The sequence below is a fragment of the Sturnus vulgaris genome, chromosome 2 (genome assembly GCF_052056855.1).
Source record: "Sturnus vulgaris isolate bStuVul1 chromosome 2, bStuVul1.hap1, whole genome shotgun sequence".
NCBI classification, from domain to species: Eukaryota; Metazoa; Chordata; class Aves; order Passeriformes; family Sturnidae; genus Sturnus; species Sturnus vulgaris.
In genome coordinates this window covers 40,747,187-40,764,718 of record NC_142244.1, presented here as the reverse complement: position 1 = coordinate 40,764,718, position 17,532 = coordinate 40,747,187, and the positions used below count along the sequence as shown (strand labels likewise).

Genomic DNA, 17,532 nt, shown 5'->3' with positions numbered 1-17,532 from the left:
AAAATCAGCTCTGAAGAATAGGTCCTGTATTAACAGCTGATCCTCAGAGTCTATGATTTCAGAGCATTCACAAAATACTAGAAATGGCTTCATGAAGTATGAATTGTCTTGATTCATAAGAAAGTGGTCCAAGACTGCTGTTCTCTTGATAAAATGACATGGATGTGTCTGTACTTTTACTGAACACTCCTGTGTCTATTAGAAAAATTCTTTCAAACTATTAGGCCAGAATAATTTTAAACACTTTAAATGGAATTCATCTAACTTGAGGGCATGATTCATCTGACTGATTTTAGACATCTAGGGAGAGATGTATCACATTATTAAAAATACCTCGTTCTTCCCACTGTCTGCAAATGGGGCCTGGAGTGACCAGCACAGATGTAGATACATGCCCATATTTGTCAAGATTACTTCAATCTATTCCTCTCCTGTGAACATATTAATGTAACATCACTTTTGTAAGATTATAATGCAGAACAACTCTAAGAGCAAAGTAGCCCAAACAAAACCTGCTCTGCCCCTGGACCTTTGTCTCAACACAAAAGAATTACTTTGCATCGTGAAAAAAATATGGAATAGATTTTTGCCTCTGAAACATGAGAATGCCATAAGAACTATTTTACAGGAATATATTTATTCCATTCGTCCTACTTTTATTTTCCCCAGCACTGACAGATGTTTGCATACCTTGTGCCATGTGATGGGAGGTTGGTAATCACACAGCCTCTCTGGTCACGCTGACACAAACCCCAGTTTGTGACAGTATTTTTCATACAAACACAAACATATGAGCCAAAAATCTAAGGGGACAGTCTGTTATTGGAAAACTCTTTAGTTCAATTTTATTGATTTAAAAGCTAAGATTGATGCATGTGAACTTTTGAACTTATCCTTCTAGAGCTGAGCTGCTGTACCTCCGAAGTTCACCCACTGCCTACTTTACAGTCTCTCTGCATTTTCACATTAGATAACTCTGTTTGCTCACAAAGGTAATCTAGGTAAGTTATGCACAGCTGGCATGCATAAATTGTGCATATCTGTGACATCTGCCAGTGGGAAAAACACTCAAAGTATGATACATATTTCAAGAATGAGTGAATTAGTTCAATCTCAAGCTTTCTGGGCCATAATTGAATCAGATCTCTGGAAACATATGCAATATTTTAATGGATTTTTCGTAATTCAAGGTATTAATATTTACTGGATGTAGAACTCTTTTAGCAACAAAGGAAGTATAATACTTTTATTATACTACTGCAAATATCTTGCTAATGCTGGCTCATTCAACAAGCCAAAATAAATTTGTGCACTTTTTCCTGAATTGCTGCATTTGTGCATTTATTTATAAGAACTGCTGATGGATGAAGTATCTGCATTTTTCTCTTTTACTCTAGTCTTTAGCTATCATGAAAGCAAAACTACCCATACATTCTCCAACTATTTTACTCTCACAAGTCTGTGTTATCTCCTATGTGAGAAAACACAGTGTTTTTACCTAAATACCAAAAATATTTTCTGTGGCTCCTTCAATTAAAAACAGTAGAAGAGGATGAAGCATTAACTAATGAGGGGAAGGTGCAAAGCATGCATTTTCTCTTTCCACCAAGGTGTATTATTTCTGTGCAAGTAATAGACACCAAGGTGTTCACCTCTTTGGCAGCTATACCTAACTCAGCAGCTCTGGACATTTTTTTCCTACAGGCAGCATGCCAGGCTGGATGTGCTCAACCCCACCCCTAATCATGTGGATCCCCCATGGTAAATCTGCATCTAGTGGCTCAAAAAGGAGCAGTGGGAAACCCTCCAGCTTTTCAGCAAGGCCAGGACAAGCTGCCTGTTGCAAATGTTCCCACACAGCAGTCTTCAAGGCCATGATAAATGGCCCAGAGGCTGGGGGACCACAGTTGCTCTCAGAACCACACTGCCTTTCCAGCAGCCTGCCATCCATTTTGAGGATTGACTGGTACATGACAGAAGAATTTGGAAATCGCTGTCCCAGCTGAATTTCTGTGCTTCCATTGCAAACTTGCTGTGCCAGGAGAGCTGCTGGGTCAGAACTGTGCTGCACTACAAAGTCCCTTCTTTGGAGTTAAGCTAAGGGATTATGAGGCAGAGGGAATAATACATCATTATTGCCTTTAATAGGTAGTGAAATGAAATGATAAACAGTGAAAATTTTGGCTGCCAGAAAACCAATTTCTGACTGTGAGGACTATCACTATCCCCATGGAGATGAGGATTTGTGGTTTCTTGATACAAAAGTGAGACTAAGCTATAACTTAGAGAACATAAAAAAGTTTGGCAGACAGTGTTCCTGCACTGGCTCCTGGACCTGACTGGAGGATATTGCAGCATTGTCCCTTTTAAACCTGTGAAAATCCTTTACTTCAGAGTCTTTCATGTGAAACAAAATGCTGACTGTTGTTATAATAGATATGTCTATTTGAAACTTACAGGAATCCTACTTAAAAAGTGGACAGATAGTCTGCTCTTGAATGTACTTCAGATAAAGAATCATGGTATTTTTTTCAGAATTGAGCTTCTATGGCATTATTATCCATGTGCCGCAGGAAGAAAAATTATTTCTGTTTAAGTTTAATGCAATTTATGCCTATTTTCATCCCCACCAAGGTCAATGGTAAAATATAAAGCCCTGCTGACTGCTGCAGAAACAAAGGTTGGTTATTGAGGGATATGGCTGCTGAATTCTTGTATTGCTCTGTGTGTGCATGTGTGCTGAAGATGAGGGAGACTTAGATGTATTGATTTTGCAGCAGCTTTTTTCTCTGCTCTTAAATGAAGTGGAATGAGGAGCAAATAGCCTGGCAAACAAAAGAAACAGAGCCAGTATTATAACTGCCTGAGGTTTTTAAAATCCAAGTGCAGAATCATACAGAGGATTGGCTCACAAGTTTGTCATATGCCCATGTGAAATCTCTGCCAAAATGTGGAGCAGCCCGAAACCCACCCTGTCCCCTACTGTAGCACTAAAGGTCAGGAAAAGCACTTGCTAATAAAATACTTCATTGGTTTCCGTGGCTCTCTGCAACAATGGGACTGGAAAAGGCCTTTCCACCTGCCCGGCTTAGGTCAGGGGTGCTTTTCCTTGGAGACTGCTGGTGCATTGCTGGAGACCTGGCTGCTCTGCTGCAGTCACAATCCAGGTTTATTCCAGTGGTGGCACCAACTGATTGGGAAACTACATCCCCTCCTCTCCTCATCCTTCCTCTCCCACTCCTTCCCCTCTCCTGGAAGCTGGCTGATGGCTCTGATTGCAGAGCCTCAGGAAAGCGGTCTTTGTCGTAAAAGGCCAAAGTTCATAAACTTCCATTTACATCAGTAAACACGAACAATTCTTCCCCAGCCTGAGAAATCAATTCCCACAACGCATCAGCCAGTCGTGCTTTAGCAGACTGAATTGAAATGCCCCTTCTAATCTGCATCAGAGGAATAAAATGGATCCTTTTGCATAATGTGCAGCGATGGGAGGGGAAGAGGGAACAGCACTCACCATTGCACATGCAGCGCACATTCCTGTAGAAGCGGGGACACACAAAACTAATTCGTGCCGTGCTGTAAGTCATCAGGGAATGCGAATCAATAGACAGACTTTGCTCACAGTGCTGCTCCTGACAATCCAGTCCGGAGCAATTCTTCTCCAGGATAGCAGAAATACGAATCACATTTTCCAAGTGTCTCCTCGCATTGGTAAGCTTCTGAATCAAATAGGCAGGCTTATAGAAACCACCGCTGTGCATCTGCACGGCAAACAGCATGTCGAGCTGGCTGCTGCCCGCCACCGGCTGAATGCTGATGATGTGCAGGCTGTCCTGCTTCTGGGACAGCACGGCGTTGCGCAGGGTGCGCCTGAAGCCGTGCATGTGCAGGCCCACGAAGTCCTCCGGGGAAACGCTCTCGAAGCGGATGGTGACCGTGTTCTGCAGCATTTCCTGCAGCAGCTGCTCAACGTGGACCACGACGTCGATGGGCACCTGGAAGCGGCCGTCGCTCACGGAGACATTCAGGACGTACTTGCCGTTATCCAGCCCTCCGAGGGCGATGATCTTCCCGTCATGGCTGTTGACCTTGAACAGACTTTTCTGCTCTGATTTTAGCGTGTAGGTGAGGACGTCGTACACATCCTGATCCGTGGCATGAATTTTCCCAATGACTCCCCCAGGAAAATCATCTTCCATGGTGACAATGAAAATCTCCAGTGGAATGGCTGTTGGTTTGTGAATGCTCTCTTCAATAACCCTCACCTGAACATAGGTATGGGAAACCTGCTGAGGCTTCCCGGAGTCCTTTGCCTAATGTAATTTGGAAAAAATAAAAAAATAAAAACACACATAGAACACAGCCTGCATCCGTAACTTCTTGCTATATATATTCTCACAGCATCAGTAATTCTGAAATGAAATTCTCAAAAGAACGCTCAAATGCACTTGCAAAATACATATGTAAAGAAGTGTCTCAGCCATTTCTAGCAGTGGAACTTACAAACTCTTTAGGGAAGCACAGCTCTCTAAGTGGATTGCAGAGAGAAATGTGTCAGTAGAATGTCTCATTACTCAAACTGAAATGTTCCCAGGATCCCACAGTTATCACTTGTCATCTTCACAACAGAGAATACACCAACAATGTGGTATATTCTGCACCAAACACAGTTTGGGCTCACTTCTACCCTGGAGAAGAGACTGAATTCCAGTGAAATATCAGCTTTCTGCATTGCTTGGGGTGTTCCAAAGCATTTCGAACACTGCTTAGCTTATGTGAATGTGAGGGAGTTCAGAATTTTTCTGCAGCATTCAGTACTTCTTTACCTGAAGCAATCAAGAAACATGCTTGATATAAATAAAATTTATCTTCCTCCAAAAATGAAATAGGTGCTTATGCTGTTACTAATGATAAAATATGAGAGCAGCACTGCACTTGGACCGATTACTGGATGACCCAGAGCAGGTATTATAGCATCATTTGCACTTTTTTTGTAGAAAGCGAAAGAGCAAGTATGACAAAAAACCCAAGGCCATCTTGACAGAATGGTGTGCAAACCTGAATCAGTGTCCTTTCCTACAATAAGGAAAACGTTTCATTGCAGTCTCTATTGTGATATACTGCTCCACGCATTTATTTGCTTCAGACAAGAGCAGAAGACTAAACTGCCACTAGATAGAGATGTAGGACACGTTCAATGATCTTTGCATTTGGATACGGGAGGAAAATTTGCAAGCTGAAGCGAAAATGGCAGGATGACAACAGCAATGTGGACACTACTAGGAGCAGATTAGTAACTCGAAGACACACTAAAATTCATTCATCTTCACTCCTAGAAGAGCTGGGTGGAGTACTGAAAATATTTTTTATATATGTGCAGACAAATACCCATGTACATGCAAAAGAGGTTATGTCTCATTCCACTTTCTATTTTAACATTAATTCTTAATAAACCTAATACAGAGGAGAAACCTGATAGTGGAAAAGAGAAAGCAGAACTCTGGCACATATGGAGGGAAAGAAACACTTCTATGGTCTATACACAACAGGAAACTATAAAATATGTTTTCCTGCAGAAATCCCTGAAGCAAATAATACTGTGGATGCCTCCACAATCCAACAGCGCAGTTTCCTGATCACGTTGGTGCATCTCAGACATGGTGGTCTAATATTTCATTTATATGAAATACGTGCATCTCTAAAGCTAGAGGATGCTGCTCAAATTTAACTCTCATGGCCAGTTTTGGCTACACTAGAACTCTGCTTAGTGAATTACCCTGAAAGCAGGATATTTTACGATTAAGGCATGGTAAGAAAAAAGGTGATGATTTTTTATTTCCCTGCAAGGCTAAAAAATAGGTTTCAAGGATACTAAATGTCAAACTTTGATTTGAACTGTTAATTAGCATTAGAGCTTCTATTTTGTGAATTGTAACCAACAATTGCATCTAAGGATGATGCTACTGCTGTGAAAATCATTAAATGTGTTTAAAAAGGAATGGACAGGCTGTGTTTAGGGAGAACAACCCCAGCAAAGCAAGTGGAGGAAGAAAGAATTTCAGACACAGCTTATTGGACCATGACTCATTTCAGTGAAGAGGTTCATTCCCTAGACTTGCATATTTACTGAACCCTAATACAACTTCTCTGGCAGACCTGAGAAATGTGGACAAATTAGTTTTGGATTTACAGGTTGTAGCAATCAAAATTACCCTGGTTACAAAGCTTCTCAACGATTATTCTAAAGCTAAGTTTGAGCTGGACTTCTATTGCATGTCTTACTTTGACATTCTTTAAAAGCTAAGTTGACCTTGGAAATGTGATTTCATGAATTCTTGGAAGGCTTCCAAAAATTTATGATTAAATTTATGACTTAAAAGCCAAAATGATTTTCATTCCTAGAGCAGTATTTTGCAGTCACTTGTTCTGGGGTGCATTTTTATATATATATATATATATATATAAAATGCATTTTTTCTCATTCTCCTTCCTTAGCTACAGAAAAAAAGATGAAAATCTTAAACCATAATGGTCGCTGCTCAGAAAATTCATTTCATGCTGAGGAAATTGGAAAGGTGGCTGGCTACGTATTTATATTTATATTTATAAGAAACCAGGTTTAACAACATCAAAGAAAATATTCTGCATTGTGCATTTGCAAACTGGAATGTGTGGTATTTACTTGCAGAATAGAGTCTATTAAAACCAACCCATACAGGCAAAGCACAGGTTACCTACCCTTAAGAGATTTTTTTGTTTCAGTGTAGATGTAAAAATCAAGCCTTACCTGCACACAGAGCACATACTCAGTTGAGACCATGTGCTTGAAGATGACTGCAGATCTCAAAACGCCATGAGGGTCCAGTGTAAACTCCTCCTCTTCATTGCCAGTGAGGATGGTGAAGGTAAAAGGGGGGCCATTGTGAAAAGAGTCTTTGTCTGTCACTACCAGCTGCAAAATGCTTGTGCCCACTGGTTTATTTTCCTTTACACATATACACAGCGTATAAAGAAAAGGATTAAAATGATACATATTGCAATCATAAAATACCACATTTTTCCATTGAGAATATTCAACTGAATGCTCTTTGCCCAAGCTGGTATTTCATAAGCTGCATTTTGTAGACACTGCTTACACCCCATGGACCAGTGGCAGAGATTAAGGTACCTGCCACACCTGCAGGGCCTGCTAGGCTCTCTCCGATACTCTGTCTGATCAGGACTGACTAAAAGTCAAGACTCACACCCAGAGCAAGGTGTAAAGAAGTGTGAACTTATCCCAGAGCAGACATTTTGAGGCTGGAGTACCTGGTGCAGCAGGGACGAATGTTAAAATATGTGACAGATGCTGTGGTTAAGGAGCCTCAGCAACCAGAAATTTGCCAAAAGATTCAAGAAAGATTTGTTTATACTTTCCTTTATATAAGATTACTTGATAGACGTTTTGCAGATAGATCATCAAAAGGTACTTAACTGAAACCAAATGCCCACACGTTTTAAAAGGCAGAGAAGTTTTTGATGTGCAGGATAAACTTACTTGAATTACAGCTGTGTAGTTAGCTGGAGTAAACACAGGGCTGTTATCATTCACATCAGAAATGTCCACATTGACCGTGGCAGATGAAGACAAAGGAGGGTTACCACTGTCTCTTGCCTGGACAACTAATGAATAACCAGATATCTGAAAAAAGGTGAAAACATTAAATCATTGTGAAAGTCGTCCTAAATTTTAACTCAGGTTCTTTACATTCAATGCACCACCTTCCATATTCTAAGGAAAGCTGTTTGGCCTCATTATTTTCCTGCCCTTAGTATAACATTATCCTGTTTATCACCACATTGTGCCCCAACTTCTGTTTTATAAAACTACCCATAAACATAACAGCTCTATCGTATTAAAATAACTGTATCAGATAAAGCATTCCTGAAACAAAGGGGCAGACAGAAAATAAACGACAGATAATATGTGAACTCAGCTATTAGTCCTGTAAGCTTACATTTTCATCTCTCCTAGGTGTCAGCTGGGATAAGCGACCTGATTCTATTTATCGTACAGTTGGCTTCCAAGATATTATATAAATCGCTTATTAGAGCCAGTGTCAGTTTGACACATACTGTTTCTAACACGGTGATGGAGAGCCAAGAAAAAGTTCACAGGCAGTTGGCTTAAACATACTGGAAAACATTTGGGAGTATGAAGGACAACAGTCTCTGTAGAGACAGAAGAGTATCCACCATTCTGCAGAAGGTAAGTGGGCTTGAGTCTGCTTTTCTGCAACAGACACAAGCAACTCAGTGCAGTGCAGGCAGTTCAGTGCATCATCCATGGGCTCTCCACACACATATGTGCCCGTGTGTGAGGTGTGAGCATATGTGACAACTTGCAAAAGCTCTGTCTATGCACAGTTTATGGATGACAGTTGGATTTTCCAAACTGCATCCTTATGTTGGCTTCCATAGGTCTTACAAAGGCTTTTTACTGTATATTGCTCCTTGCTCTGCAGGGAAAGCTGCTGACATGTCTGCCCCTGAATCCTCCCACAGCGGAGCAAGGGAAGGGCAAAACATGCTAGATACAACACTCCACTCCACCCTCTCAGTGCAGGGCTGGAAAGGGGAAAAGCATGGCCCTGCAGAGGGGAACAAGATAATGTTAAAGGGGCTTTTTGGGGAGGAGGGTGGGAGGGAAGGAAGTCCAAATATATTTGAAAAATAACAGGTTTTTTTGGGGTAGGGAGGAGCTCAGACTGAGCACACAGAGTAAGGTGGCTCTTCTGGCATGCAGGACCAATACAAAGCAAAAGGCAACATATTTTTTGGAGGTTGTATGGAAGAGATAGACTGTGATTTGGTGGGGGCAAAATGACACAGGAGGGGAGAGGAATCCCGAACTAGGGAAAGTCAAGAAACTTGAGGGAGACAATTAATCTTTTTTTTGAACTGTAATTTCCACTGCTAGCTAAAGACTGAGAGTTTTGTGGAATATTTCCCAATTTTTTTCTGTGTTTGCTTTCATTGCAATGTGTCCCAAAAAGGTAGATGGCAAAAGTCATGGTCTCTATGTGATTACAGATCTGGAAATAAGTCTCCTTAAACCACTGAAACCTGGGAGTCAGCACTTCCTTTGAGGATCTACAGCAGATGGGGCATCATATATAATTTTCCCTGAAGGGGTCAGAAACACCTGTGTCTAGGAAATGTGCCAAGGAAGCAAAAAAAAAGACAATATCACAGCTTATTTTAACTGAGGGAAACTTTGGAAAATGCAGACCTAACACAGCTGGCATTACACATGCACACCCTTGTGAGGGTAAGTGTGTGTGTCTGAATGCAGCCGCACATGAGTGCACTTCAGAAACTAAAAAAAGTTATATTAAGAAACTCAGCCTGGGCTTTTATTACAGCCAACTTGTAACATGAACAGCAATTTTTACTCCCCTGTTGTAGACAGTCTGTGGTGAAGTCATTCTACCACCAAACACGAACAATTTAATCCTGCCTTTGTGAAAACACAGAAAGGGGTTTTTGCCACTGTTTTGAGAAGTAGGTCTGCTTCCAGCAAAGAGCTTCTCCAGCTGAGCCCATATTCTGAAGGTAGCAATCTGTTTCCCAGTTTTGTGGGTGCATTACTGGGAGGCAGGAGGCACAGATTTCCTTACGTGTTGCAAGATTTCTGAAGCCATGTAGCACTGTCCTGCCCTGCTAGTAGCACAGGCAACTGCATTTGTTTGTTTTCTTTCCCCCCAAAGCTGCTAATTGCTAGCTATGGCAAAACGGCGATAAATAATCCTGAATGAATAATGGAGTGAGCAAACAAAGCGGCAGAATCTGTTTAATGAAGCGCTCTTTCACTTTTGGTACAGCCTGGCCGCTTCGTAACATGCCCTCCCCAGTGACATGCTGTGCAGAGCGCTAATGAATGTCTGCGGTCTCAGCCCGGCGTGCGGTGCCGCAGTCCGGAGCTCTGTGTTGCACACGCAGCCGCACGCCCGGCGAGGGCAGGCAGCTCAGTAATGTAATGCAGCAGCAGCTCCCGCTGGCACCAGGGCACCAACCCAGCACTGCTGCGCTCCCCTGGCGTGACCCCGGCTGCTGCGTGGGTGCAGGCTGCGAGTGGAGCAGAGCAGCTGGCGTGTGGATGGACTGGGGACGGGGCTGGCGTGGGAACAAGTGGGAAAACGTTAGGAAGACCTGTTGGAGCATCTTAGGCTGATCGCTGCAGAGTATAAAAGGAAAGTATGAAAGAGTATAAAAGAAACTCCTTTAACACAAGCTAGCGGCAGAGTGGAGACTGATGCACATCTGTAAGTCATTGCAAGTTAAGAAGTCCCACGTGTCTTACCCTTTCTCTATCCAATTTCTTTTTAACCTTCACGAGTCCCAAAACAGGATCAACTGAAAATTCGTTGTCTTGATCCCCATTCACTATGGAAAAATGAATCTGACCATTGGGAGGACTGTCCAGATCTTCTGCTATCAACTTATTTTAAGAGAAGAACAAAATATTAGTAAAACAAATATCAAATGATACATTAATTGCTCAACACTCCAAAAAGTAAACTTCACATTCCATCAGACTAATTATACCTGAACTTCACACCTCTACAGCATCAATCCAATAGGTTTTTGTTAGGAGGCTTCACTCGAGCCTTTTCAAAATTCTAGTCTGAAAACATACAGAATATTTTAATCTTAATATTCCATACAACACTCTCTCTCTGGATCCACAAGTTGCAAGACAAGAATATTGTGAGGTTTGAGGGTGGCACACTGGATGCCAGACTATACAAATACTATATATTTGGAGCTCTGAGCAACTCGGTGCAATGAAAGGTGCCCCTGCCCACAGCAGGGTGGCTGGAACAAGATGACTTTTTAGATCTCATCCAACCCCGTGACTCTATGACGGCATTTCATTGAAAAGCTGAATTCTGCCTTTCTGTTAAAACCTGTTTCTTTCTAGCGGACTCATGAAATGCAACACTTTAAATATGTCATTGCTCTTTGACAGCATAACAGGGTTAAAAAGAAAGGGTCAGTACTACAGCTACTACTTTCTTTTGGAGAGAAGCTGACAGCAGCTCGGAGAGCAGCTGCAGACGCAGAGTATCGACTACAACATGGTTCGGGGGCTTCAGGACGTAGTAACTCTCCTTATCAAGCAGTGCAGCCTTTTTTTAGGGGCAGAGGGCTTCCTGGCACCTATGTGGCAGGCAGGGCGCCACTGACCATGAGCACGGAGTCCCCGACGGCCGCGTCCTCGCTGATGACGGCGCTGTAGACGGCCTGGCTGAAGGCGGGCGCGTTGTCGTTGACGTCCGTCACGTTCACGTTCACCGTCGTCACCGCGCTCAGCGCCGGCGTGCCCCCGTCCTTCGCTTCCACTACCAAGTAGAAGTCCTTGCACGACTCAAAATCCAAAGCTTCAGAAATGGAAATCACCCCTTTGAAGCGAAGGAGGGAATGTCAACAGCCAGCAAAAAATAAATAATGCCACAGAGTAAGGGATTTGACTGTAGTAAACAGTACAGCATGCTATTTATCACCATGGCACACATACAACACTAACTGTAAGACTGCCCAATCCAATAAAAATGTTTATTCAGGTTTCTATTGCTGTCGTTTGATTAAAGAATGATGCCAATTGCACTTGGGTTGCCTCTGCAGAAAGGACCTTTACAAGGCATGAGGCAATGAATGGTTCCTCACGAAAATAGCTTTCATTATGTGAGTATCATGGATGAAGAAGTGGGGCCATATCCACCCATTTACCGTCTCATTCACGGAGCCGTTGGGAGAACTGGATGCCGACTCTGGAAATAAGCCCTGACAAGTCAACAGAAATTCACTCCCACACAATTAACTTCTCATGAATTAAATACAAATGAATAGGATATTAATACCTCTGAGAAATCAGTTGTCTATCATTTAAGTGATTAAACAGACTTCCCCACTCAAATAGGTTTATAAATCTTGTGTTACTTCACCACACAGCCAAAATTAGGATTCTCTGTAACTTGATTCACTCCATGCACCCAGACTCCCTCTAGGATAGAAATGATCTGATTTCTAGTGTTCTTATAAACTTCCTACAATATCAGTTTCCTAGCCTTCTCAGGAAATGTATTTCAGGACTTCATAATCATTACAGCTCAGAATTTCTTCCTACCATTTAACCGAAGTAATTCAAATGTAATTTAAGCCCATTCACAACTTCTTTTCTTATAACTGGGCATGGAGTACAGTTTATTCCCCTCTTCTTCACAGGTACTTTCTACAGGAATGAAAACTAACAGCATGTCTTCTCTCATCTAGCTTAAACAGCCTTAATTCCTTCAGTCTTTCCTGGTAAGTCACATTTTACAGATCTCAGATCATTCCTCTTCATCTTGTCTGGGCTCTCTCCAAACGATTTCCACCTTTCAGCGTGACTTGCTGAAAGCAGGAGCCCTGAAGAGAAGCTTCCAAGTGGCTAGCAGAGAGTTCCCACTGATAAATGGTGTGAAGGACATGATTTTTCAAGCTGTGATCAGGCATGCTACATCACCACTCTGCTGTCTAGAAACTGAGCTCCTGCCTCTAAACAGATAGTAATGGAGCTGTCACACATTAATGAATAATATATAGTTTTAGTTTTGTTTTGTTTTTTTTTTTTTTTTTTTCTGTGTGATTAAGCTTCATTATGGGTTTTTATTGATTTATTTCCTTGGCTTCATTGTCAAATGTGAAGTTAAGTATCGCTGCCTAGGCATATTTATGTTTAAATTTTGCTCGTACTAATCAACATGATGAAGATGACAGACAACACAGTTATGCTAAGTCCCTCACATAAAAGCCAGCAGTCTCTGCAGAGTGAAGAGCCATTTTTGCACACAATTATAGAAATGACACAATGCATAATTTTGAGATTTTTCATGTTACTGGCAATTACAGTTGCACCCAAAGAAGTGTTATCTTCAGCTCTTAAAATCAAGACTGCTTTGCTCTCAGACTCTGCTGGCAGGTTTGGACTTGTCATCCTGAATGCTATGAGAAAAAGGGGATCCACTACAGGAAGCATAGAAAAAATAGCTTACAGTTGATGGAATAAAAACTCTGTGAGGATAAAGAGGATAAATTTCCCACTTAGGAAATTCAATGAAAATGTGCCATTTACACCAAATATGATACCTTTGCTTGGTATTTCTTATAGAGAAGCAGTGGTGTACTTCTAAAATTTGTGCTGTATAATCAAAAAGACCTCAACCCAAGCCATGGCTGAAGTCAAAAAGACAAATCAGAACAACCTAAGTCAGGGAAGCTGCATAAAGCTACCTAAATGGCAACCACGTATTAGGACTGAATTGGTCTTAAGAGGTCCTGCTAGCATGGCTGATGCTTTCTAAGGGGCAGATAGTTGAGGCTGTAATCAGCTGGTAAGCAAGTAAACACTGCAAGTGTTTAGAAATGTTTGTGCAGTTTGGCTAATAGGCTGTCACATCTATATTGGCTTCAAAAGACTTACTAATGGAGAAAAGTATTCTCCACTTGAGCTGAGGCAGCCATGTGTGACCGTAATTGACATCACTCTCCAACCTAAAATTGCTTTTTAACTGTGTAGTTAATTACACAATGACAAGCTGTGAGTCTCTGGCCTTGGAAATCTTTTGGTCCAAGAGCCTTCCCCAAAGCATTCATGTTTTTCTGATGCTTTAATTTAGCGTTGCAAGTAAGAGTCACTTTACAAACCTGTTTTGGAGTTAATCCTGAACTTCCCTTTCTCATTGCCTGATCTGATGAGATAGGCAATCTCAGCATTTGTCCCAATGTCTTGGCTTGTAGCAAAAACAGAAAGGACCTCGGTGCCAGGCAAGGTGTCTTCAGGCACTGTAACAAGATAATCTCTTCTTTCGAACACGGGAGGGTTGTCATTAATGTCTAGCACTGTAATGGTAACAGTGGCAAATGAGGATAAGGTCATCACAATGCTTTGATCTGAGGCCTTTACAGTGATGTTATAGGAGGACTGAAGCTCTCTATCAAGTGGATGCTCCAAAATAATGATTCCTGATGACCGGTCAACTGAGAAGAAACCATCTGCAGAGTCTGACAGGGAATAGGTGACTTTTCTGTTCACGCCTGAAAGAGAAGCAAATGGGAACATGGAAATGAGAAATAAAGAAAAGAAAAATCTCTCCCCATCTAATAGAAACCCTAAGCAAAATCTGCTATCACACTGAGCATTTCCAGTGGGGGTAGAGATAGGAGTGCCTGTGGGTACAATACAGTTGGAAGTTTGGGAGATCAGGACATGCTTTTCTCACATGACAAATCCCTGTGGATAAGTTAAATTCCTTCCCTCCTCATGATACCTTTTCCTAAAGATTATTTTGCAAAACTGCTGTGTATTGAAACTTAAAAGCAGAATCCAGATATGGTCCTTACCCAGAACAGCTTATAATTGAATTAGATGAGACAAGCAGAATGCTGAAATTGGAAATGTCTCAGAGCACATCTTGAAGGAATAGAAAGGTACATAAGGGGAAGATAAACCCATAGAAATACATCAGGTGGCAGAGAATGCACCTGTACCAGTGCTGCCTTGATTTGACTGTTGAGCAGAAAAATATTATCATAGGATGATACCTGTTAAACAAAAGCTGCATCAAAAAACTCCAGAACATTTTAAAAAGGGAAGTCCCGCTATTCCCCAGACTAAGAGCAAAAATTGAGTTGTACAAAAGACATACTGCATTTTTAAAATCCTGCCCATATTTCCCAATACAAAGCACCTATCCACCCAGCTGCTGAATATGCAGATCTATGCTAAGGTTGTTGTCAATAATAAAGCCTGAGGGGATGGTACTGACTTGGTTTCTGCACTACAGTGGGATAGCCATTTCAAATCTAATTAAAAGTGAACACAGATATAAGCTAATTCAACTCCCTCGATGCTAGTTGATTTTGAGATTTTGTCCTGGGTGCTTCAGTAAGAGATTATAACTAAAACACAAAGATCCACTAAAATGGAGAGTCTCTGTTTTTAACATCTCTCAGTTGAGCATTTGCTGCTGTTTTTGTTGGGGAACAGACTTTACAAGCCTGACATTAATCAGATGAACAAGAGCTACCAATCCCTTCTAGGCATATTTTGTTAATTTAAAATTTGTGACAGTATTATTCTGCTTTCCAGCAGCAAAGCATTGTAGAAATGTCTGATCAAAAGCAGCACAAATCACAGTTGTTTTCTGCTTGATGTAGCAGGAGTTCAGCATCCACACAAGGGGGAGCTGGGAGACTCTTTGTTCAGTCACACACACATAAAAGCTAGACCAACTACAAAGTCCCAGACCCTACTTGAAGGGCGTTAGGAATTCCTATTTGGCTCTTCAGAGAATAAAGTTTTTATGCAGTGCTTGAGATACCAGAGTATATTTAAAAGGTTCAAATGTCTTTAAAATATGGAACAAATTAAATGGCAATATTGCAGTGAGCCAGGCTGATACGTTTTTTTGTCTTGTTTTGTTTTGGTTTTTTAATCACAGCAGAGCCTCTCTATTCACCATGGCACCACAAATGTGAAAAATAAAATGTCTCACCTTCAGCAAAACAGCGAGGCAATCAAGGAAGTGACTCCTGTCCTACAGATGAGGAACTGAGTTCAGCCCATGAACTCACAGGAGATTCCTTCATGTTAAAACAGGCAGGCTTTGAATACCCTACAGCTGCTGGAGAGCACACCCCTTTGCTTAGTCTCTTGATAAAGAGACTAAATACATCCAAATACATCCAAATAAATAAATAAATACATCCAAATACTCTGCCAGCTGACAGTCAATCAAACTGACAAACATTAAAAAGGAATAAAGCCTTCTAGAAGGTGGAAGATTTATCAGAGTATGAATGGTTGGAGGTATCTACAGTTCCAGCTGGGGAGGATCTCCTTCAGCTAGACATCCTCCATGAACTTCCACTTACAAAAACAGGTCAGACCTGACTGTAACAATTAATGAGTTAGTAATAACAGCTGATCCTCAGGGATGCTGGAATATGGGATTTTTTTCCCCCATGATTCAGAGCAAGCTGCTGAACACCCAAACGACATGAGTTTTACCTGTAAAACTATTCAGTATTCTGCACCATCCATTCTTGGGGCCTGCCAGTTTCTACACAGTATCAAAAACTCCTCTGAGGCAGGGGCTCTAACACACACCTTCTACACATCTGTCACTGCAGTAGAGCCTTAGTCTGGTTTGCACTCTTCTCTGGCACAAACTCCCTTTTTGATACTCACTACAGCACACCTGGGCACAAGACAGAAGACTCACATACCACAGTCCTTCAGGGCACAAACAGCTACAAAGGAGATGGCCAATGGATGCTTTGTGGATTGAAACACCATGAAACTTCAGCAAGGGTATCTTGCAATGAGGAATGGGGAGAGAGAATTTGGTGCATGTGACACCACGGAGGGCGAGTTTATTTACAGGAGGTAATAAATTAAAGTAAGTAAAGGCAGTAAAGGCAATCTGACATATAATCCAGCCCCTCTTCTTGAATTCTACTTCCTATTAACAAAATATTAATAATGTTTTTTGTAAGGGATTACTGATGTTCCTACAATGGAGACAGATCAGATACAGATTTCGGTGTTCTGGTTGCTCACTCTAATATATGGGATTTTTAGGCAGAAATGGAGATAAGTGAGTGCTTTTATTTTTCCTTCCTGGAAAATGAGAGAGCAATACAGACATTCTAGAGAAAAGGGTTATCTTGTACCGGTCTGATATGAAGAAGAGAACAGCCTTATTTTTCCCATGGGACATGAAAGAAAAGCTCTTACAGGTGAAAGTGCCACTTTATGCAAGGAGAGATGGAAGATTCAGTCAGAAGACCTGACTGGGGACACAAATACTAACTCTTGGTGGCTTTTGGCCCAAATACCAAAAGGAGGAAAAAAAAGGAGACATACAGAGGGAGATCTCAGCTGTGTGTTCGCCCTTTCATAGAGTGTTTTGAGGGGTGGGATTTAATACTTGCTTCTTAGGGATAAAATCAGTGAAACACTGTGGCAGAAACAGCACTTTGAAGAAAGTGTTGTGTTACATCAACAGCTGTTTTTACTGAGCTTTCAGACCCAAGGCTGGGAGAAAAATGGGCATGAGGCAAAGGTGAAGTAGGAAGCTATTTCTACTGAAATTCAAAATGCTTTAGTCCAGAGGCTACCCTCTCCTGAGAGAGGTGTCCACCAGTGTGTGTCAATGGCATCCTTGCCACAGAGGGGATGGTAGACTCTGCTATGACTATAAAGGAGATGCCTTCTGTGGAAAGGAAACAACTGCATCAGTGCCATGGCTCCTGCACTGGTAAAGAGAGCAATCCTCCCACACTGCTTGCCTACAGCTGTTGGGGGATTAACGTTTGCAAACTGTTTTGTGTCAACTCGCTCACTCAAACTTCTCAGATTTCTAAGGTGCCAATCATGAACATGAGCTATTTGAACACAGAAAGCCTTTGCAGGAATCACTATTACAATAAGAAAATTGCAGTACA

The 17,532-nt window shown here is 41.6% G+C and overlaps 1 protein-coding gene across 7 annotated transcripts in view; it reads right to left on the bottom strand.

The window, feature by feature from the left end:
• Positions 1-17,532, bottom strand: part of FAT3 (FAT atypical cadherin 3) — a 400,923-nt gene that overhangs the window by 40,420 nt on the left and 342,971 nt on the right. For all 7 annotated transcript variants that reach the window (XM_088159363.1, XM_088159366.1, XM_088159364.1 and 4 more), the window contains 6 exons: positions 13,729-14,118; positions 11,230-11,444; positions 10,343-10,480; positions 7,538-7,681; positions 6,788-6,985; positions 3,515-4,313 (listed from right to left, as the gene is read on the bottom strand). In XM_088159363.1, the coding sequence (XP_088015489.1) occupies positions 3,515-4,313; positions 6,788-6,985; positions 7,538-7,681; positions 10,343-10,480; positions 11,230-11,444; positions 13,729-14,118 (1,884 nt within the window). The remainder of the gene's footprint in view (positions 1-3,514; positions 4,314-6,787; positions 6,986-7,537; positions 7,682-10,342; positions 10,481-11,229; positions 11,445-13,728; positions 14,119-17,532) is intronic.